General features: G+C 37.5%; 1 protein-coding gene across 1 annotated transcript in view; it reads left to right on the forward strand.

Annotated features, from left to right (window-relative positions):
* Positions 1–427: 427 nt before the first annotated feature.
* The window catches only part of KLHL24 (kelch like family member 24), a 40,134-nt gene continuing 16,146 nt past the window's right edge, over positions 428–24,415 (forward strand). The window contains exons 1-5 of the mRNA XM_045851031.1: positions 428–562; positions 5,421–5,550; positions 7,136–7,195; positions 10,872–11,854; positions 23,794–23,978. Coding sequence (XP_045706987.1) covers positions 10,935–11,854; positions 23,794–23,978 — 1,105 coding nt within the window. The 5' untranslated portion in view covers positions 428–562; positions 5,421–5,550; positions 7,136–7,195; positions 10,872–10,934. The remainder of the gene's footprint in view (positions 563–5,420; positions 5,551–7,135; positions 7,196–10,871; positions 11,855–23,793; positions 23,979–24,415) is intronic.

Genomic DNA, 24,415 nt, shown 5'->3' on the forward strand with positions numbered 1-24,415 from the left:
TTAGTTCCTTTCACCCCTCAGCCCCTCAGATTTCACACTTGGGAGTTGAGGAGTCAAATTTAAAAGATCTCTAAACCTCGTCCCAAACTCCAAGGTTCTGTGATTTCATGGAAATGTGCTTTTTGCCTTGGACGTGCCAATAAACAAACCACTCGGTCTTCTCACTAGGCTCCTAAAACGGATGCAATTCCTTAATCTGTCTCTAACTAAAATAAAGTATTTCCGAATCAGCAGCCCCTAGACTGGGTCTTGTCACTCTTACACCGGACCTCGCTTTATAGTGGAAAACCCGAGTGCCCTCTGCGATCTCTCCCCAGAGTAGGAACTACACCTCCCAGGGTTCCCCGAGAGAGGGGAGCCCACTCGGATTGGCCAAGGATCGGTGACGCTCCGTGTTTTGGCCCCGACGGTCACATGTTTCCTTTGTTGTGAGCAGCGGCAGAGACTGGTGGCTCGAGGAGTCTCCGGGGTTGAAAGGAGAGCTGCGCCGCCAGCCGCTAACGGACCGCGGGGCAGCCACTGCTGGCCACTGCTGCTGGCCACTTCCAGCCTTCGCCGAGAGGTACCCAGGGATGACAGCCCCGGGACCGGCCGAAAGGCGAGGCACAGGCCAGAACCGGGGCGGAGGGGCGACCGAGGTCACAACTACAGGGTTGTCTGTCTGCAAGAGGGAAGCCAGCGGCGGCCGGCCTCTCGGAGCCAGACATGGGGGTTCTGAGGAGAGACTGCGGTTGGGGCTGCAGGGCCCCTGTCGGGGGCGAGGGATCTACAGGGCTTTCCTAGGGGTCTTCAGCTCATTAACGACAGTCCTGAAGGCAGGGCACCCCCCGCCTCCTGGCACTGCCGCCCCGGAACCGCGCCGCTGCCGACGCGCCCCGCGGGGGGCGGGTTGGGAGGGGCAAGGCCGCCCAGGCTGGGGGTAGCAGGTGCGGGTCACCCCGGACCCTTGCGGGCGGGAACACTTGGCGGACGGGGCTGGGGAGACCGGTCCCGAGTGTTGCCGATGGGCTCCGAACCGGACGCTGCTCTTTTTTAACCGAAGGAAGCACTGAGAATGTGAAGGCCTCAGATCAAGCCTTCTGGTTTGGTGGGGGCGACCGTTGTCTGTCGGGGATGGCTAACGGGGTCCCGGTGAGTCCCCAGGCTACGGGCCGGAGAAGCCCCATTAAAGCAGTTGCGAAATGTGCTCGGCACTGTCACCTGACCGTTACCCTCCGCCCCCACTCCCCGCGAGCCTTTGTTTACCACGGATCGCGGCGGGGCTCGCGCCGAGAACCCGGCCCTGGCGGACGGTCCCCAGGGAACTGTGGCGGGCGGGGTGGCGGGCGTTCTGCCGGCGGAGTCTCCGCCTACCCTCCCCACCTTCCTACCACTCCAGGACTCGGCTTCTTAATTTAGTTCCTCATTTCCCCGCCCCCAAGTCCTGCAAGATCCGTGCACAGACTGTTAACGCGGTCGGGATTGGGCGCCTGGGGTCTCTCGCGGGGCGGGAACGGCGTAGCGAGTTCCGTGCTTCTATTGGCGGCCGTCTGGTCGTTAGGTGGTCCGGTCCGGCAGTACTCCCCCGCCCCCTTGAAGGTGATCTGGAGGACGCGCGAGGGCGCGCGCCCTGGACTCTCCTGCAGCTGCGGCCCCAGCGGAGCCGCGGCGGCGGCGGCGGCGGCGGCGGCGGCGCTCCTGCGCGGAAGTACCGTGGTGCGAGGCCCCAGCGCCCCGTCGCCCCCGACGCCCCGAGCGAGCCTCGCGGCTTCTGCCAGCAGCTTGGGCCAGTTCTGTGCCCGCAGAGAACAGCAGCGGCGGCGCTCCCTCGAGGACCGCAAAATGAACCCCGTTTGAGTGGTGTCTCTTGACCTGCCAGAATGGTGGGAAGTCCTCTTGCGAATCTGTTCTTGACGGTTCTATAAACAAGGTTTAAATAGCTGAGGAAGGACCATAACGCCACGTTGTAGGGCGCATCAGTCACCCCTGAGGCAGTGTCTATGCATAGCTAGTTTAGTGGGTTTTAATGATTACTCTCGCATCCTTGAGCAGCATTTTAAAAATCACGCCTGAAGTTTTGCAGCTACAGACTGTTTAAGTCCACTAGCTGAGGTTGATTTTTATTAGGTACGGAAAATAGATTTAAAATCTGCCTGCTGTCGACCAAGGTGTAGGGAAAAATCAGATATCCTTTAAGGGATATACTCCTTAAAAGATTCTTCAGTACCTCGGTTAGGATGAATTGTTTTCTTTGGAGGATTATAACTCACTTTTGTGTGTGCTAATCTCTATGATAGCGAATTGCAAATGTCTTATTTTAAAATTGTAAGTTAATGTGACTGTTATAAAATATACACAAGCAATCATTTTAGCCATAGTGTACTGAAGATGCGATTTTCCTGACTTCGTGAGGAGATTGTGGAACTAGAGTGCTTGGGTATTATCAGGTTTTCTTTTCCTGTAAATCTGTAAGAATTGACCCAAAGCAATGCATCTCTGTAGGAGGTTGGCTGAGCGGCTTGGTTCAAGCAGGAACTGAATATGAACAGTTCTCAATGGTTATGCATTTTATTGTACTTTTTTTAAAGATTTTTTAAATTTATTTTTAGAGATGGAAGGGAGGGAGAGAAAGAGAGAGAGAAACATCAATATGTGGTTGCTGGGGGCTGTGGCTTGTAATCCAGGCATGTGCCCTGACTGGGAATTGAACCTGTGATGCTTTGATTCACAGCCCATGCTCAATCCACTGAGCCACGCCAGCCAGGGCTAATGTACTTTTTAAATTGAAGTGGAGGTGGCTACACCAGAAAGAACAGCTTCTGTGATCCCAAGCTTCCTCCTCACATGTGATTCAGGGTTTTTAACCTATCTAAATATGTACAAAATGCAAACCCTTAAAAAAAATAAAACCATCATTCAAAAGGCTGCTTACCCAGATAAAGCCTGTGACTGAGTCTCTACACAGGAAGAAGAAATAGTGTTCTGAGTTAGAGTTCAAGAACTGTATGATTTACTCATATGGAATATAAAACTGAAACTCATAGACACAGTATGGTGGTTACCAGAGGGAAGCGGGGTGGAGAGGAGTGAAGGGTAAAGGGGGCCATTTATATGGTATCCGAAGGTGATTTGACTTTGGGCGGTGGGCACACAATGCAGCGTGCAGATAATGTATTGTAGAAGTACACACTTGAAACCTGTTAACCAGTGTCACCCCGATAAATTTAATATAAATAAATAGACATTTTAAAAATGAGTTAGAGGCCTGGCTGGTGTGGCTCAGTTGGTTGGACATCCCGTCTGACAAAATGAAAGGTTGCGGTTTGGAGGAGGTACTGGTTGGGGCACGTGCCTGGGTTGCGGTTCAGGTTGGTCCGTGTTAGGGATGAGTGTGCGAGGAAAGAGAGGTAGTCCGTCAGTGTTTCTCTCTCACGTTGGCGTTTCTCTCCCTCTCTTTTCCTCCCTTTCCCTCTGTCTGAAATCAATAAGCATATTCTCAGGTGAGGCTAAAAATAAAAAAAGACTGTCAGCTTTAATTTAAACTTGCTTGGCTTTTGTCCAAGTTGCTAGAACCTTAATACTTTTTCAAAAAACTTTGTTTTAACTTCCTTGTTTTCTGACCTTTCATTAAAATCAAAAGGTCAATCCTTTGAAAAATAAGTACCATTTATTAAATAAGCAACTGCAGTTATTTTTGTATATACTTTTAAAGACCTTATTCATTTAAAAACAATAGCTAAACTAACTTTTTTAGTTGAAGAGTTTGTCACTCTGCCTAAATTCACATAAGGGCTATAGCGTTTCAGATTTTGGCACATCTTAAAAGTCTACTAAAGTGGTGTTTAAACTAGGCTTTATTCAGAGGTTTTTAAAATTTATTTGTGTCCATATTTGTGCCACCACTAAGATAAATAAAAACCATTTGACTTACAGACACATTTACACATAGAGAAGTCATCTAAAATACTGGATCTCAAACTTGTTCAAGTGGCAGAGTACCAATTGTGTCCTTGCAAATTTAACTAGTTGTGGTAAGAGAACCAAAAACAATTTTGCTAACAGAAAGCATAACTATAATATGTATCTATAGGTCTTTTGATTTTAAAACACAAAATGCATTAAATACCTAAAAGAAGGATGTTAGCGGGGTGAAACCAATGAAGTTAAGCTTACATGTCAAATCTAGTGAGAAGTATGTTTAGGCTCAATAGGACAGATTATACCCCAGGTATAATGTCTGATGACTGATGATTTATTTTTCTTACATTGGGTAATATTAGTAATCAAAAGTTTTAAGGCCAGGAGGAGAAACAATGAGTGGAGAAATTCAGTGTTTTTGGCTCTATGATTTGGGAAAAGATAGTATTCTTTTTTATTTCTAGAACTATGTGGTTCAGTTTAAGCACTCTTAGATTTTTCATCATCAGATACCTCTTATTTCTCTTCCTCTCATTAATCAAAGTCATAATGTATTGACCATTTGAGTTTCTAGTAAACAAAAGGTATTCACTAGTTGCTACAGTTCTAGACAAAGAAATGTTAGGTTTTAGTTGGTTTGTGATGTCTTAAGTGGATAAGTATGTTGGTGGTGGTTCTGTTAAATTAGAGGGTGAGGGGAAAAGGCAGAAAACTGTACTTGAACAACATTTTAAAAAGTTAAAAAAATAAAGACAAAAAATATAAATAAATAAATAAAAGAAATTAGAAATGTTGAAAATAGCAGCTTGCAGACTGGAATTTAAATATTACATTTGTAAAATGGTTCAGGAACCACTGCTCTAAGATTAAAGCTTTACATTGAGAAGTATAAATTTATAATTTTTAAAAAGTGATCATTAAGCCCTGGCTGGCGTAGCTCAGTGGATTGAGCGTGGGCTGCAAACCAAAGTGTCGCAGGTTCAATTCCCAGTAAGGGTACATGCCTGGGTTGCATGACCCCCAGCAACCAAACATTGATGCTTCTGTCTCTCCCTCTCTTTCTCCCTCCCTTCCCTCTCTAAGAATAAATAAAATCTTTTTAAAAAGTGATCATTAAATATAATGGTATAAATAAAATTGCCTTTGAGAAAATAGGATAAAATATCTGAAATTTATAAAAATTGCTGGTTTTACATAGTACCATGTTAAATATAATTTTCTAGTTATTTTAAAATACAGATTTCATATTATGTTGCAGTTGTTTTTTTCCTCCTTCAAAAGATATCTTTGATGATAAAAAGAGGTTTATTGTTTCTGCTCTGTTGTTACTCACTCAAAGTTAAATGTGAGAAAATGAAGTTGTGTAGAACATCGCACGTGGCAGTTCACTTCTGGATGTTGTAGGGATCACGTCAAAGTGTTGTTGGTTTCCATTGCTTTGTGGTATTTACTAGTCTTTATAAGCCCCTTCATTAATCTATACTATCTTTTTTAAGGCTGATTTTAACTTCTTTCTTTGTTAGATTTCTGCATTCTAAAGGAAAAATAGGCTTGGTTGCAGTACAGCTACACTCCAGACTACTTCTGATAGTGTGTATCATCTTTGGACTTTGCAGACCTCCTCTGTTTCTTCCCTCACTACCTGTAAGCTTGGTAAGTATTAGTGAAAACCCCACACAAAATGCCCAGGCGATTTGCCTTGCCCTTCTACTCCTTAAGGCACATATAAACTAATTACTAAAATTCTGTAGCACACCAAAAAAGATATTTTTTGCTTATCTGACCAAAAAAAAAGTATGTTGATTCATTCACATCAGATGGCTATTGTTATGTTGGCTGTTGTCATATTTTTAATTTGACAATCTAATGGAAAAGATCAGTACCCCTGACTAGGTAGTTGGGTACTGCATATTTTAAAAATTCTTGTGGCACACCAGTTGAAAATCACTGCCTTAAATATAACTCTAGACCAGATCAATTGTGAGAGAATCTATTTCAATTTGCACCTGTGTTTTCTTCTAGAAAAACACTGAGAATTTGAGTCAGTTTTCATATCAGTCTTAGAGGTCTTGTTTGGTTCTTACTTTAGCCAATCCCACGTCTAAAGTTGGATCTGAATCCAGTATTTGTGATCCCAGTGCCAGACAGAGAGTAGGCTCTCTATAAATATTTCTTGAATTGACCTGAATCCCTGTGTTGGCTCAGAAACTTATTGTCCACTGGGAAGAAGCACTAAGCTAGCATTAACAGTCCCCTAATTCAACCAAGTTGAAATGTTAAAGGAACACAAAAGGTAGACTAAGTTCTGCAAGTAAAGAAACATGCAAGATAATATTCACCTCACAATGATCATGTAATCAGGGTCTAGAGATGTATGTTTGTAAATATCTGTAGAAAAAAATCAGTAGTCCATAACTTGGACATCAGAATTTATAAGTTTTATTTTATAGATATGTAGACCAGAAATGAGAACCATTTGTGTTTGAGTACTCTTGCTATTCTGTGTGCAATTTAAGGTGCTAGAATTTTCTCTTAAGCATTCCTCTTCCCCGCTCCTATCAAAAAGAAAAGAAGTTATGCTGAATTAGTTGGTTTCTATAGGTATTACATCTTTATAAGTTTCAACAAAGCAGAAAATACATTTATATATTAAAAGATTAAAAATTATTTGATAAGCTTGGAGATTCTATATGGTAATTTTGGATTAAAAATTATTTTTTTCCCTGAATTACTCAGAATACTTGATGTTTTTGAAGTTGATTCCATGGTTGTATGATACATAGTGACTAAACTGTTTGCTTTTGGTAATATTAGTAGACCAACTCAGAATTATATAATGTCTTCAAACTCAGGTGTTATATCAATTACCAGACATTCTTCAAATATCCAGTACAGAATTATCACAGGATATACATGTTTTTCTCATCTCAGTGCTATCATTTAGCATGCTGTTGATGTATTTACTCATGCTTCACTCAAGAAACCTGACTGCAGGATATAATTGTAAAGTTGATAAATAATGAAACTAATTTGCATGTAAAAATATCATAAAATTACTTGCTTTAAGAATTGTTATTCAGTAATGGTTTTCTATGTAAAAGTAAACTACTTCCAGTTGGAAACTTAAATCTACTAGAAACATGTTTCAACATATTAGTACAATAAATAATGCCAACTGTACATGAAGTATATTGTACAGTGATTTGATTTATATGTTGCTGTTCTCCATTTATTTTAGGTGTGGAAACTAAAACAACACATATTTTGACTGAGGCTTTGATCAAGCAAATGCAAAAAAGGTATATTTATATTTATGAACTATCTAAACATTGTTATTTGAGAATTTAAACCATTTTACTTTCCTTAACCAGGGGTCACGTAGGTCATTCAGAGTCACTGGGAACAATTTTGTCCTCAAGATCATAATGGAAGGCAATATCACCATCATTTCCATTACCAAATAAAGTATTTACCCGCTCCTTTCTACTCCTTCCTGGGTGTCTCAGTCCCCCTTCAACATTTTTCTCCAGTCTAGCAGACACTAAAATAAGTTGTCTCCATTCACTTTTCTGGGACATAAATAAAAAACATGTAACTTTAAATCCCACTTAATAATCAGAAACTAGGTCTACAACACTTATGAATTCTGTTAAGAAAAGTTCCTTTCCAATGATAGTGTAGCTCCAGGAATAAAGCTCCTGAAGAAGTGAGGAAGGAAAAAAATAAAAAGAAAAAAGGAAGAAGAAGAAGAAGTGAGGGAGGAAAAGAGAGTTACTAGCTTTTCTAGACAAATCTTGTGGTTTGGCAGTCAGTCACTGACATGACAGTCTGATCACCCTTGCATCCACTAACTTACCTAGAGAGAACTTCCAGTAATTAGATTTCCTTGGAACAAACATTTTCCTCTTGTTTTGTCCAGAGATGCCTACTAGTTGCTTACTTTTCCATTAAGTAATTAAAATACTTGACTTTATAAAATGGGAAAATAAAGGCTAGTCGATTACATCGGGAGGCCCAAAAGATAAACTTTGAAATGTATCTCATAAGTTTAAGGCCCTCCTGTACAAATAATTTACCTACTCTGTCATCAATAGGTAGAATATATGGGGGTGGCCCAAAAGTTTGTATAGTTTTTTGTGTGAAATAAAAGGTACATTTTTTCATTTTTACCAGTAACTTTATTTTTTTTAAAGATTTATTTATTTATTTTTAGAGAGGGAAGGGAGGGAGAAAGAGAAAGAGAGAGAGAAACATGAATGTGCTGTTGCTGGGGGCCGTGGCCTGCAACCCTGGCATGTGCCCTGGCTGGGAATCAAACCTACAATACTTTGGTTCGCAGCCTGTGCTCAATCCACTAAGCTACGCCAGCCAGGGCTCCAGTAACTTTATTGATTGGGATCTTTTGCATATGTTGGCTGTCTCCCGCGAGGTATAATGTTGATTGTTCTCAGTTAATGTCTCAATTTGATTGTTGGTCTACCCAACTGTGGGGCGTCACCCAGCAGGAAACGTCACAAACCACTTTTGCCATGTTTGATCAGTCACAGCACCTTCTCCATACACTGCACAACTCTTTCTTTGCATTCCAGTTCATTTTTTCTTTCTTGAAATAATAAAGCATAATGTGCTGAAAATGTTGCTTATTTTCTTCCATCTTCAATATTAAGATGGCTACACAAAAATTCACCAATTTTGATTTTTTTTAACACACACTGATATGACAGCTGTCACAATGCAATCTTAACAGAATTGTTTTGAATGAAGTTAAAGGCAAATAAGTGCTACTAGAGCCATCTTATGGAAAAAAAACAAATGAATTTTTGGCCAACCCAATATTAAATATTTTGTGCTTTGTAGAGACTGGTTAATGGGAGAGTTCTCAGAAAGTCCAGATAAAGTGAGGATGTCCTAAAGGCCAAGCCAAAGCTGCTTGGAAGGAAATAGCCCAGATCCCAGAGATAGTCTCTCTTACAAACAAAGAAGTAAACCAGTATCTTGTTGCTGTTGAATACTTTATAATAGCAGGTGATTTTATAGTTGCTCTCATCCAGGATTTTCAGTTTTACATTGGGTGAAAGAAGTGGAAGACCTCTTGTAGGTCAGTACTGAAGGAACCAGCTATGAAAATAAGGGGTTTTTCTTTTTTTTTCCTCCTCTTTTTTTTTTAAGAGTACATTTATTAAAGCTGAGGACAGTGAAACAAGACAGGGCTCAGGACAGAAAAAGCAACAAGAGAGAGCCTAGGTGGGGCCGCCTTGGCACTCTAAAAATGTTGTAGGAAAGAAATGAGCCAAGGCGGGGCGGCTGTCAGCTCACTGGAGAGTCAGAGGAAAGGGGGCCTTAGGGACAGGCTCAGGGGTTTAGCCTGGGACAAGCTGCTGCTGCCACCCATTGCTCCCCTGGTTACAAATCTCAGTGGGGGCCTCTAGAGTCTAGGAGATGTACACCTGTGGGGAAAGGAAAGGGGGAAGGGAAAGGCATGGATGTGCTCTACCCCGAGAAAGAGAACTCAAGTTTTAATCAGCCTCACATTAATACTTAACTCAGTATGCTACCCCCAGTTCTACCAGATGATAAAAACCAGATACAGTAAGATTATTGAATATAGAACAGAGTATCTTTACATGTATGTAAGTAAACTTGTCCCTTTTATCCAAAAGGGAGTTTCTGTTATAAGTAATGCTGCAGTGAACATAGGGGTGCATATATCTTTTCAAATTAGTCTTTTGTATTTCTTCAGATAAATACCCAAAAGTGGAATTGCTGGGTCATGTAATAGTTCTATCTTTAATTTTTTTGAGGAGCTACCATACTGTTTCCCATAATGTTAGGCCCTCTTCATGCTATCATAGTTAGGACCAGATAGCTGACTGTTGAAATAGTTCAGGAAGAAGCTGGGTCCTCTAGAAGTGATTGTGATGAGGGTCTGAGGGCATGGGAATAAATGAGAGTTACTGTGAGTGCTCTTAAGCCAATTACAAATACATTTTGGATCCTATATCAACTTAAGAAGATATGGAAAAGTAAGTGGAAGAACCTCTCAAAAGTCAAAATTTAAGAGAATTGATAGCTATAGCTCAGTGCCTCAATCCATTAGTTACCTATTCATAGTCACTTCTGAAGGACACTTAACAACAAATTACTGCCTATTCAGAGTGAAAATTTAAGAGAAAATAAAGAAAAACAAAATAAATAAATCACTTACTATTTTGGCAAATGTGCCTCCTTTTTCCTATCCCTAGATGCACTGATACATAAATTTTTCTATTTCCTTAGCATACATTTTATGATCTGCTTTTCACTTATTATCTGCTTAATACTTCCCTGTGTCATTAAATAGTATAAATAATTTTTAATGGCTGCGTAGACTTTGTTCTGTCCTTAAGATGTACTTTGGTTTAACTAATCCCCTTTTACAAGGCATGTAGGTGGTTTTAACTCTTCTTTGTTAAAACAGCATTGAGCATCTCTGTAGATAAATCTTTTTGCATAGCCTGATTATTTCCCTGGAATTGCTAGAGAGGGACTTGCTGATCAAGCAATATACATATAAGGCCCATTGATAGATAAACGGTAACTGAATTCCTCTCTAGCATCACTATATTAAGATAATGTACACTTATATTAGTATTCTGAATGTAGTCAGATCCTGTCTCTTACAATATTCTGACTTGTCTCTACAGTCAGGGGAAGAAAAGGGGAGACAGAAGGTTATTAGTAATTTGCAGAGTACATGGTATCCTTTCAGCTAGAGGGCTTAAGGAATACTATTGCAAATTACCCAGAAGGTTCTGATTGTGCAAAAGCAATTTTTATTTATTAATTTTTATTAAAATGAAATATTGCTCTATACCCTACATGAAATGTATTATGCAATTTTATTATAGTGTTAATACCAAAATGAAATTACATAATTTGAATTCTGAATTTTTTTACTCATTAAAATGTTTTAACTTTTTTTTTTTTTTACTTTTAGCCACATCTGTAAGATCCCTAACAGTCATTTCTCAGCGATTATATAGTCAACTGATGTAACAATGGTCCTAATATTGGGGCGAAGACTAAACAGAGAGGATCTCGGGGTGCGTGATTCCCCAGCAACGAAGCGTAAAGTTTTTGAAATGGACCCAAAATCTCTGACAGGCCATGAGTTTTTTGACTTCTCTTCAGGATCATCCCATGCTGAAAATATACTCCAAATATTTAATGAATTCCGAGACAGCCGCTTATTCACAGATGTTATCATTTGTGTGGAAGGAAAAGAATTTCCTTGCCATAGAGCTGTTCTCTCAGCCTGTAGTAGCTACTTCAGAGCTATGTTTTGTAATGACCACAGGGAAAGCCGAGAAATGCTGGTTGAAATCAATGGTATTTTAGCTGAAGCTATGGAATGTTTTTTGCAGTATGTTTATACTGGAAAGGTGAAGATCACTACAGAAAATGTGCAATATCTCTTTGAAACATCAAGCCTCTTTCAGATCAGTGTTCTCCGTGATGCATGTGCCAAGTTCTTGGAGGAGCAACTTGATCCTTGTAATTGCTTAGGAATCCAGCGCTTTGCCGACACCCATTCACTCAAAACACTCTTCACAAAATGCAAGAATTTTGCATTACAGACTTTTGAGGATGTGTCCCAACATGAAGAATTTCTTGAGCTTGACAAAGATGAACTTATTGACTATATTTGTAGTGACGAACTTGTTATTAGTAAAGAGGAGATGGTTTTTGAAGCCGTCATGCGTTGGGTCTACCATGCAGTTGATCTGAGGAGACCACTATTACATGAGCTCTTGACACATGTGAGACTCCCTCTGTTGCATCCCAACTACTTTGTTCAAACAGTTGAGGTGGACCAATTGATCCAGAATTCTCCGGAGTGTTATCAGTTGTTGCATGAAGCAAGACGGTACCACATACTTGGCAATGAAATGATGTCCCCAAGGACTAGACCCCGAAGGTGAGAGGCCTTTAAAAATTACCTACAATATAATTAACAAGTTTTTGTTTTTTAAGTATTTTTAAATACCTGAAGGTAATTTCAGTGTAGTCATTTATATGTATTGTCTACATGTTGATTTATATAATTTAAGATTTGTTTTAGATTATGTAAATCATTAGAATGTCTCTCCCAGTGAAGACTGGATTCAACAATAGCATCCTTTGTTATTGTTCTGAGCTATCAGGTTGTTGCAAAAGGTCTTTGCAACTGTGCATGTCTCAACATATTTCTGCTAATTTCCCACAACCTTTGTAGGGTCCCAAAACATTCCACTTTTCTTTTCAGAGGGTCTTTGGATATGAAGGAGCTAAAAACTTTAGTAGACTCTAACTGGCAGCATGAAATACAGAGGTGTGAAGTAATTAATGTATATCAGGTGTAAAACCCAAGCTTCAGATCTTTTCTCACTGCCACAGTTACTATATTTAATATCAGTCTCAACTTAAAAATTTTTTCAGATTATAAAATTATATCATCATTATATAGAATTTGGAAAATTTATGTTAAGGAGTAAGAATGCAATTAAAGTATGTATTATTATTTAGTGACTTCTTACAGTTGTTTACTTCTGTAAAACACCTATAGATTTTTAATTCATAAACTATAATACAAAATAATCTCCAGGCCTTAATAATAGAAAGAATAATATTATACAGTCAGCCTTCCATATCTGTGAGTGAGAAACTCAACCTCAGATGAAAAACATTTGGGGGTAAGAAAATCCCAGAAAGCTCCAAAGAGCAAAACTTAGATTTGCCACACTCCAAGCACTGTAGCAAATCCACAATAATGAAGTGACGTGTAGGAATATGCTGTTGTGGACTGTATATAATTGTAGATTATATGCAAATACAACAACATTTTATATAAGGGACTTGAGTATCCATGGATTTTGCTATCCACGGGAGTCCTGGAACCACTCCCACATGTACTTTACTGTGAATAAGCAAGGAATGGCTATTGTGAGAAATACAACAGTAAAGGCTCTTTTTAATAACTTTTCTAATAAAGCTAAGGTTGGTTTTTTTATTATGGTAATAAAACACATAAAATTTACCTTCATATTTAAGTGTACAATTCAGTATTGTTAAATATATCTACATTGTGCCCCAGCCACCAGGTAGCTCAGCTGCTTGGAGCATCATCCAGTACACCAAAAGGTTGCAGGTTTGGTCCCTGATTGGGGGCAGGTGCATATGGGAGGCAACAAATTGATATCTCTCTCTCTCCACTCTCCCTCCCTCTGGCAACCCTTCCCCCTCCCCTCCTTCCTTTCTCTCTAAAATCAATAAACATATCCTTGGGTAAAGAATTAAAAAAGAAAAAACATATGCATATTCACATTGTTGTGAAACTACAGTTTATTTTTATTTTCCTATACCATCTCCACCTTTCCTATGAATTTACTATAGTGTAGCTCTCAAACCACATTTTTTGTTTTGATATTTTATTTACTTTTTTAAATTTTACCTTTAAATTACAGTTTACAGTCAATATCATTTTGTATGTTTCAGGTGTGCAGCATAGTGGTTGGATAATTATATACTTTACAAAGTGTTCCTCCCGCCCCCCATGTTTCCAGAGCCCACCTGGCACCATACACAGTTACCACAATATCACCGACTACATTCCCTGGGCTGTACTCTCCATCTCACGACTGTTCTGTGGTTCTTAATCCCTTCACCTCTTTCACCCAGTCCTCCAGTTCCCTCCCTCTGGCAGCCATGAGTCTGTTTGACTTTTGTTTGTCAGACCACATTGTTAACTTTGATTTTGATTATTAGTGTTTTGGAATGTGATTAAAATTCAGCATATTGTGAGATAGCATGTCTAAAATCTATGACTACATGTTTGGATATAGCAAAATTTAATCTGTTCCCTCGTAAGTACAATGAAAATGGTGATAAATCATACTTGCTTTACGATTTTGTCATTAAAACTGTTAAATGTAGTAATTCTTAAGGTATTCAGCAGAGAAAGTACTTAAAAGCCATTAGCTATTATTATTTATGTAGTATAGTGTAGGTCTGACCCATTTTAAGAAAACTCCCAGTACTTGACGATCTGAACTTTTTATAAATTAGATACAATATAGGGTAACTATTATTACAAAAAAAATGTAATGTTTCTTATATTATGGTTAGAGTAAATCTTTTTCTTTAAAGTCAGCTGACTTATGTCGATTGTATCTCAGTGAAACTGGAAAAAATCAGCCGACTTTAGTTTTAAAACGTATTTTATAGAAAATATATAAATATTTTACTCTTCGTCATTTAACAAAGGACAAAAAACACAGTTTTATTCTATAAATGTACAATTTTTTTAATGTACTTTTTTTTAAGGACTGTTAAGAAACTTGGGCTGAGCTTAAGTATGTGGATGGACTAAGGTTCTTAAATATATTAAGAAAGCTTTGGGGCCGTTCCACAGCTTTTCTCGTTACGCAGTATCCCTCCAAGGAAAATCACACATTTTTCCGAACAGAGTCCTCTTGTAGCAGAAGAAAGTTTGGGGGCCGAATAGGGCTAATAATACCTATCCTGCATATCTCATTGGACTAGAATAGGGACCAAGGAATATATGTTGTAAAATCAAAATACTGTCATTATTATTATTAATAGTATTTAAATGTCATTTTTATCAGGTCACTTATAAAAATGTGACCTAAATGAAATCAAATTGCAGCCTAAGGGTTAATTAGGTTAGATAATAAATACTTTTGATTCGTTTAACTATTCAATTTACAAAAGTTTACTTCCAATTTTTAAGGGAACCTATCCATTTTATACAGTGTAACACATCTATGATAAGATTGCCATATCACCTTTCTTTAGGAGCCATGTAGAAAAAAATGAAATTATAGTTATATTTAATTTATAGATAATTATAAATATAATAGCAGATATTTATTTTATGTAGGCATTATATGAGGAATGTAAGAAGAATATTTTATTTTATAACTCTGCAATCAACTTCTGTCCCTTAATTATTATTATTATAACTCTGTCTTCCACTTATTTGTTACTGCGTGTTAGTACCAATCGCTAGGAATTGAATTATCTGAACAATGTGTATTATTTGTACAGGTTCTCATCTCTCTGAGAAACTCCAGAAAGGGAGTGGTGTCTCCGCTTCTTCAACTGCACTTCACCCCTCTGACTTCTGCTCCCGTCACCCTGCAGAAGCTCCTCTCAGTCAGGCCATCCCTGCTGTCATTTGTTAGACCCTTCTTTGCAGCCTTCATCCAGCTCCATCCCTCTTCAGGATTTGACATTGTTGATTGCTTTAATCCCTCTTGAAGCTCCTCCTATAGCCTGTGAATACCATTTTCCTCATGGTCATCTTACTTCTCTAACTGCTCTTTTTCAGTTTGATGGTTCTGTATCTTGTCTTGGAAATGGTGCTAGTCCCTTTGGTTCATATCTCTCTGTCTCGCTTTATACACTTCCCTAGGCGATCTCATCTGTTCTTATGGTTCTAATTACCATGCATGCTATTGACTATCAGACCTGTTCTCTCCAGCCTAGACTTTTTCTTCATTCAGTCATCCATTCATACAGACAGTGTTTCTTTTTTTAAATTATATATATGTATTTTTTACTTGATGCATTATTAAAGAAAACATAGGCAAAATAACATCACACCTAAAGTTAATAATTCTTTAATATTATCTAATATCCAATTCATATTAATACTTCCCCAAACTGTTCTCTCATGAACCCAGACCCAGTCTAGGACAACTATTGCATCTGGTTATTTCCATGAAGTCTCTTTTATTTCAGAACAGTTTCATTTTGTGATTCTAACTTGTGACAGGCAAGTTGTCCAGAACAATATTCCACCTTCATATTAGTTTCATTGCTTCCTTGTGATGTCACTGCACTATTTAGTTACTGTATTTTACCATTTATAGTGCACACCCACGTTTTTGGCCCAAACTTTCAGGAAAACATCTTTTGTTTTAATTTTTTAATTCAGTTTTTTTATATTTAGAAACAAAACCAATTATTGTATTACAGGGTATAATTTTGCATATGGATATTGTTATTGCTTTCTAGAGTTATGCTTTTAACGCATAAGCATAAACAAAAGAATTTAAAACAGATACGGAATTATTACTACCCGTGTATAATGCACATCCTTATTTTTCCCTCAAAAACTTGGGCAAAAAAGTGCACATTATACATGGCAAAATACAGTATGTTTCTGGAAACTGGAAGTTGGCTCTATAAGCTTCAACTTAATGGAAACCAGTTAAATATTTTTTACTGGAGTTCATCCTAGGTAATGTATCTTATTAGAAGACATGGGATGTGATTGTCTTACCTCTCACGATGCAAAGATTAGGGTAATGACGGTCGGTTTCCACCACCGCATAGTTAGGTAACACTCCACGTCAGCCAGTAGTCCTTTGTATTTATCTTGTGTCAAGTGTCCTCCAGAGCTCAGCCCATGCTGGATATTCTACCTATATACAAGACAGGGAGCCCCCAGTTAGGAATTCTGTTCTGGATGGCGGGCCCCTTGTAATACAGGCTTCCCCTGCTAGGTGAGTGTTCTAGGAACCCACCTGTTACAGTGTACTAACTGACATCGTTGGGAGGGGCTTCAAAAGCCCTAAAGCCCTAGGCTGTACTTTACATCCCCGTAAGCGAACCAACTTGCTCCTGTCACAAAGTTACTCAGTGGCAGAGCCAAGGCTAAAATTTTTTGTTCTGAGGGGCTTTTGGCTTCAGTGAATTTTTTTTTTTTTTGAAGACTTTCAGAGTGTTTGCCCATTTCATGATGGGTTATTTACAAGCGCACCTGCCGACACCACACTGAATGTTCAGCAGTTTTTCTTTGGATGGAAAAAGACCTCAAAGGGAAATCTTTTGCAAATGTGGAAGAGGTAAAACAAAAAAAAACAACAAAAGCACTAAAAGGCATCAAAATCAACGAGTTCAAAACCTGTTTTAAACAATGGGGGAAAAGAAGTCTCAACAGGTGTATTGAATCCAATTGAGAGTACTTTGAAGGTGACTGAATTCATAAATGTGTAAGAAGAAATACACAGTATTTTATAAATAAACTATAGGGTTTTGGGGGGTTCCTCCTCGTATACCCATGTCTCCTAAATGACAGAGAAAGCCCAAAAATGCACCCAAGAGCATGAAAGTTTTGATAATCTGCACTGCCAGTTGCACTGAATGGCGAGAAAACAGCGGAGACCAATCACAGAAGGAACAAAGCTTAGGAGCAATTGGTTGTATTTATTAACATGTGTAATGCAACTTTAAATCTCTGCACCAACACATAATATTACTCTGAACAAATACCAAGTGTAAGCATCATGATGTGTTCAGAGTACTGGCTTCAGCAACAGGCCTGGATTAGAGTCTGGCTCTCTCTACACAGCTGGTCAGCTCCATGACTCTGGGCAGGGTACTTTAACTGCACTATGTATCCATCAGTTTTCTCATCTGTAAAATGAGCATACTACCACCTACCTCCTTAAAATTGTTTTGAGGATTGGAGACAGTTTATGAAAGAATGCATAACCTAGCATTTGACACCAAAAAATGCTTTAAAAATGATTACAAAAAAATTATTGCTGGTTTTATGAAGAAAATAAAAATACACTTTAAATTTTTACTATACTTTAGGAAATGTGATTTGAGAGACAGAAATGCTTGCTATCAAGTGGTTCATTTTAAGCATAAATTGTTCATATCTGTAAAGAAAAAATCAATGCTCTTTGTTACATTCCACTGAGAAATAGATAGCTAAGATTTAATAAGCTACTAATACCTCTTGACTAATAGTCGGTTACTATATAATGAATATAGGAGTATGACTGCCATAGTGAGAACAACGTTCAAGTTCCTATTAGAAACCAGTTGAGAAAACTAAGGTAAAGGTTTTTGTTTTTTTTTGTTTTTTTTGGTTTTTTTTTTTAAGAAATAGTGTCTTAATTAAAACAAAGATACAAAGAACAGACTCATGGTTGCCAGAAGGGAGAAAACTGGGGGACTGGGTAAAAAAGGTAAAGGAATTAAGTACAGATCAGCAATTATAAAATAGCCACGGGGATGTAAAGTACAGCATAAGGAATATAGTAAATAATATTGTAATAACTATGCATGGTGCCAGATGGGTACTAGAAAATACTAGGGGGAACATTTTGTAAAGTATATGGTTATCTAACTACTATGTTGTACACCTGAAATTAATACAAAATAATATTAAGCATTTAAAAAATAATGTTTTAGGATTAATAAATACTTGCATTCCTTATGTTATGGGTGATAAAACTGAGGCACAGTTAAGCGAACCAACTTGGTCCTGTCACAAAGTTACTTAGTGATAGAGCCAAGGCTAAAATTTTTTGTTCTGAATTTTTGTTCTAGTCCCTACTATATTATAGGATTCATGGTTTCCTATTTTTATACATGTTAATTCATTGTTATTTTGAACTCAAATGTTTTTACATAAAAGTATATATTGTAATTCTCCCTTTGCCAGACCTTAGGTATATTATTTCTCCCCAAATGATACCTATTGCCAGATTTTTTAACTCTTTTCAGAAATATTCTTTGCATATACCCCTGGCTGGCTGGCTCAGTTGGTTGAAGTGTCATCTGGCACACAAAAAGTTTGCAGGATGAATCCCTGAGTATGGGAGGCAACAGATTAATATTTCTCTCTCTCTTTCTCTCCTCACCCCCCACCCCCCAAAATCAATAAACATATCCTCAGGTGAGGATTTAAAAAAATATTCTTTGCACAAGAAGTGGCATGTGTGTGTTTGTGTGTGCATGTGAGTACATACTTCCCTGCTTCTGTTTATGCAGGTAGTAGTGTACTACAGTTGTGCACCTTGTTTTTATCACCTGAAAGTGTCTTGGAGCTTGTTCTACATCACTACATAAAAGACTAGTTTATTTTACTTTTACTTGTTATGGATATTTTCAAATTCATTTTTTAAAACTGCATAGTACCTCATTTATGGATATCATAATTTATTTGATTCATCTCTTAATGGTAGACATTTAGGTTTGTTTCTAGATTTTTGCCATTGCAAAGAATGTTCAGTAAATACTCCTGTGCATGTGTCTGCATACACTGGTAATTTTTAACTTGAATTACTAAAAGTGGAATTGCTTAGTCATAGGATATGTGCATTTTTAATTTTGGTGGATACTGTATAAAATTGTCTTCCAAGCTATACTTTAACCAAAATGTGGAAGTGTCTTATTTCTCCACTCCTTTGCCAACATATTATATTATTGGTTTTCATAAATCTTTGCTACTCTGGAAAGTGAAAACCATCTCATAATTTTAATTTGCATTTCTTTTTAAGTGTCAGTGATTGAACATCTTTTCCACAACCCACTGAGTTCTAACATATCAAATTTATGATTGGGAATTTAATCTAGTTTACCAGTTGAAGCATAAAAGGTTACACATTGGCCTGGCACATTGTCTTGTAGAACCTAAGGGCAAAATGCAACAGGACCTCAGAGAAGCCTGGAACAGGCTACTGAAAAACCATCAGAAACCAGTCTGTGACCTTTCTATCCTCTTGCCATGTCCACATTATTCTGCCTGAACATAGCCACTCATAGGTTTTAGGTTCATATATACAAGTACAGTCACTGTGGAGAGAGAATCTCTGTTTAAGCCAGACAGCATTCTCTGGACAGGTAGCCTATGCCGTGGAAGCAGGATCATGCAGCAAAAATGTCCAGTCACATGTTAGGTTGAGCGGAAGACCCAGTGGCTATTAATAGTGAAGTGTGGTTTTTTTCCTTTGTTCTTTCTTAATTTGCGTAAAAGAGGAGGAGAGTAATTAATTTAATTGGAGCAACTTTAGAGAATGAGATGAGCAAAAAATATTACCCATATTCCTATTTCCAAAAGGTAACACTGTAACATTTGGCTTTGTTCCTCCCTTTTATTCTCTCTGAATTTGTTATTACTACTATTTATTTTACAGAGTTATAATCCATTTTATAGTCTGCTTTTAGCATTCAATATGTGGTCAACATATTCCTGTGACATGAAATCTACAATATACCATAACCATTCCCCCACATTGGAGCTCTTCCTGATTTTTTTACCATTAAGTGAGATGAACATTTTTGTGACTATTTAAACCCATCTGTGATTAGTTCCTAATAAGTTCTTAGATAAATGCTGATTTTTAAAAGTAAACATTTTGATTCTTTTGATCAATACAACCATTTCTTTTCCAATTTCAAATGGAAAGCCTGTGTCCTCACCAAGTTTAGGAAGTTGTACGGTTTATGGCCAGCATAACCTGTAAGGAGTCATTTATATTGATGAATTGACCATGATGTAGTGATTCCCCTAGGCCCAAACATTTTTTTTGATACATTAAGAATAGATCAGATTACTAAGGACAGATTTAAAATTTACTTTGAGAGAGAAGTCATTTATCTTCTAGCCTATATATACTATACAGGGTGGGACAAAAGTAGGTTTACAGTTGTGAGTATGCAAAACAGTTTATTCTTGTGTTATTATTTATTAATTATTATATTATTTCCCATGTGAACAACTGTAAACTAATTTTTACCCACCCTGTATTTATTTGCAATAGAAAATGGAACTGCCAAACAGACTAGATACAGTAAGTCAGCCCGTTCAGCATGTTCTCTCACTATAGGCAAGTCACCACATGGGAAGCCAAGGTTTTCCAGGGCTGTTGGGCAAGCACGGAATACAAAGGGAGTTAGATCTTTAGAAGAGGAATCCTCGGGCCTAGGATAGCCTGCGGAAGTCTGATCCGCCATAAACATATTCTTACCAAAGAACCAACGTTTGTCTTAGCTAAGGTTAAGCTCCTCTTTTCTTAGGCCAGCAATTTTCAAGCAGTGCGCCACAAGAATCTTTGAAACGTGTAATGCCCATTTAGCCAGGGGCACTGATGTCTCCTCCCTTAGATTGTCAAAAAATGACAGCAGCCAACACAACAATAGCTATCCTATGTGAATAAATCAAAATTATACGTTTTTTTTGGTCAGATAGGAAAAAATATACTTTCTGGTGTGCTGCAGAATTTCAGTAATTAATATGTGCCATGAGATGAAGAAGGTTGGAAACTGCTGCCTGGACAGAAAGTTGAATGGGCACAGGAAATGTTTGCATCTGATTATTACTTCCTTTTATGCATTCATTCATTTACCTTATTACTTCAAGGGCTGACCAATCCCCTCTTTTGATATATAGTTTGTTTTTTTTTTAGCTAAATTAATACATTGTATTTAGTAGCTGTCATGTCCTACAGATTTAAGAGCCATTCAGTCTCTTTAGGGCTTGAAGTCTCTCATCTCTATTTTAGTCCATTATTTTTGCTTTGATGGCTTGTTTTTCAGGTATTTTTGAGTCTTGGAATGTTTGATAGACTATATCACTACCATCTCTCCCTTCACCCTTCCAAATTCCCACTATACAGAAACAGACTACCTTTCCTATTGTGTTTTTTTAATATATTCAGTTACTCTTCCCACTAGCCAGGATCACCTTCCGACTGCTTTTTGTTGATGAAAGTTAGTTTGGCAACTCACCTGTTTCTGGTGTATTTGGCATTAATTATATGTGGGTTTGTTATTTTAGCCAGTAAGTCCTTTATTTCACCTTTTGAGATTCATAACTGAACCTGGTAATGCACATTTTGTTGTTTTGTTTTAGAACATCCTGTGGATTTATAATTATTTTACTTTTCACATAAATCAAAGAATGTGAACTTTTAATTTGACCTTTTTTAAATTTATGATAAAAGATGATGATTTTTAAAAAAATATTTACCATTATAAAAAAAGGACAATTTGGTTGTCATACTTTGTTAAAAATAGTGAGAATTAGTATTAAAACAACAAGTATTTGTTATCTCATCACAGCAGAAAATCAATTTCACTTGAAAGGATCAGTAAAATAAAGTAACATTCAAGCTAAATATAGATTTATGAATATCCAGAATTTTATTAATCCTCTATTATCATTTTGACTGTCTTTTTGTTCTAGTTGCCATTATCAGCTGGAGTAACTTTCTTTAGGGAAGTCAGTGCAGCCTAAGTATTTTTCCAAGATCAAGAAATAAATATAACTTTTATTGGGTTAATAGTCTCTAATGAGAAGACCAGACTTGTCTCTAATTAAGCTAAAAGCCTCTTGGCTGTGAGTAGGACCTTTAGTACAGGTAAAACTACTACCAGTTTGCTGATCTTTTCAGATAAATACAAATTCCAGTAGACACTGAAACAATATCATGTTTAGTAGGACTAAACATTTTAGCCATTAGCTTTTTGTGCTGTTTTCTCATTCCAAGGTACAAAAACAAGACAATATATGTTTATTGAGCTAAGAAGTCTTGAAAAAGACAAGGGAATTCAAGCAAAAGGAAAGTAGTAAAACAAGTAAAATGTTATAAGGAAACTATCAAACAAAATTCTATAATATATCATAATTACATTGATTTTACATTAAAACACTTAGAAGTGATTGAACCCCAGTGATAGTATTTAGCAATTTTTGTTTTGGTCAGTCAATAAATAAGACTTTAGGGAATATCACAGGGATTTCTCTTAAAGATATTTTGAGTATTATCTTAGGAAATGATACTTTCATGAAAAGAAGGATGAGTCAGTAGTTAAACTACTAAGTGGCACTATCCTCTTTTTCATTTGGAATTACTTGGAAAGTAGTAGGTATTATTGATATTTGAGTCCTTATAATGTTTTACTATATATTAGGTTAGAGTTATATAATTTGCTGGGTTCTAAAAGTAATTTTTATTGTATCTGTGAACAAAATTCTTCTCTGTACAATACTATATCTCTGATTTTATCATTGAAAAAGCATGTCTGGCATGGAGTAAGTAAATGATTTAGTTAGTTGGGTAGAACATAACAGCTCTATTACAGGGACATGCCAATATTGCTGAGTTCGGTTTTTCCTAGTGCACTTGTGAGACATCGCGCTGACTAAAACTACATACCAGTGTTCTGACTTGGTCTTTTCCCTCCACACTTAAGAAAGCCAAGGGAGATTGTTAGCATTGTTCCTTGTGAGGCTTTATTTTGCTTTATTTTTAACATTCTTTGTTATATACTTTGTTAACATTTTAGTGACTACCCAACATTTTGAGTTGAATTACCTAAATTTACTTAACTTTAAAAATTTATTTAAAAAATAATTTCTATACATATACAGTTATGCATTGCTTAACAACAGGTATATATGCTGAGAAATGCTTCTTTAGCTGACTGCATAGTTGTGCAAACATCTGCACAAACCTAGAGGGGGTAGCCCACTGCGCACCTGGGCTATCTGGCATAGCCTGTTGCTCCCAGTCTATAAGCCTCCGCAGCCCGTCGCTGTGCGAAACAGTATGAGATGAAACCAAACACAAGAGAAAACGGCACAGTCAAGGGACACAGTAAACAAACTGTATGACCCTGCTGCTGGTGTGCATACCGTTTTACAACAAACACTGTTTCTTTCCCTCCCTCTGCTGCCTCCTCTCTCTCCCTCTCCCCTCCCTCCCTTCCTCTCTCTCTCTAAAAATAAAATTTTTTAATTTACAAAAAAATATTACCAGAGTTCCAATTGAGTTAGGTAGGATCTTTGGACTGCTTAACAATTTTTAAGGCAAAACTCAAAGGTAAAAATACTCAGGAATTTTCTGTGGAAAAAAAATATCACTAAATCCCTTGTAAATGTTCTCGAAGTAGTAATTGGTGACCTGTATCATTTGACACATGCATTAGAGAATAAATGGTATAGAATACTGCTCCACTTTCTTTATGATAATAGTATTGTTTTTAGGGCCTTAAACGATCTTGAATATATCTTAATTTATTATTTATTCATTCTTATAATAATTATTTTAGGTCAACTGGCTATTCAGAGGTGATAGTGGTCGTTGGAGGCTGTGAGCGAGTCGGAGGATTTAATCTTCCATACACCGAGTGCTACGATCCTGTGACAGGGGAGTGGAAGTCTTTGGCTAAGCTTCCAGAATTTACCAAATCAGAGTATGCAGTCTGTGCTCTAAGGAATGACATTCTTGTTTCAGGTAAATAAAAAATTATTATAGTAGCTACTTTTAATTTGAACATAGCTTGTCAATTTTAAATGATAACAGTGTCTCAAAAGAAAACAGTGAAATTGGATATGCCCACTTTAGGCAGATCAGTTTATATAACAAAACCAAGAATGACTTTTTGCTGTAACTTCAGTATCAATGGCCTAAAGTCTTTTAATTGGTTAAGTGACTGTACTAGCTTTGCAGATTACTTTATTACTACACATTGAGCAATATAACAACACATACTTTATTTTGTACATGGTATGCTTTTAAAAATGGGTGATTAAAAGAATACTTTAAAAATAATTCTGTTGTTTGGGTGCTTCTGATGATTGACTCCTAAATTAACAATCTATATACATTTGTAAAATTCATAGTCTACATTTTACTTTTTGAGGCCTGTAATTACTATTTCTCAAGAAAAC

The sequence above is a fragment of the Phyllostomus hastatus genome, unplaced genomic scaffold (assembly GCF_019186645.2).
Source record: "Phyllostomus hastatus isolate PE091 unplaced genomic scaffold, TTU_PhHast_1.1 phas_contig_86, whole genome shotgun sequence".
Taxonomy (NCBI): domain Eukaryota; kingdom Metazoa; phylum Chordata; class Mammalia; order Chiroptera; family Phyllostomidae; genus Phyllostomus; species Phyllostomus hastatus.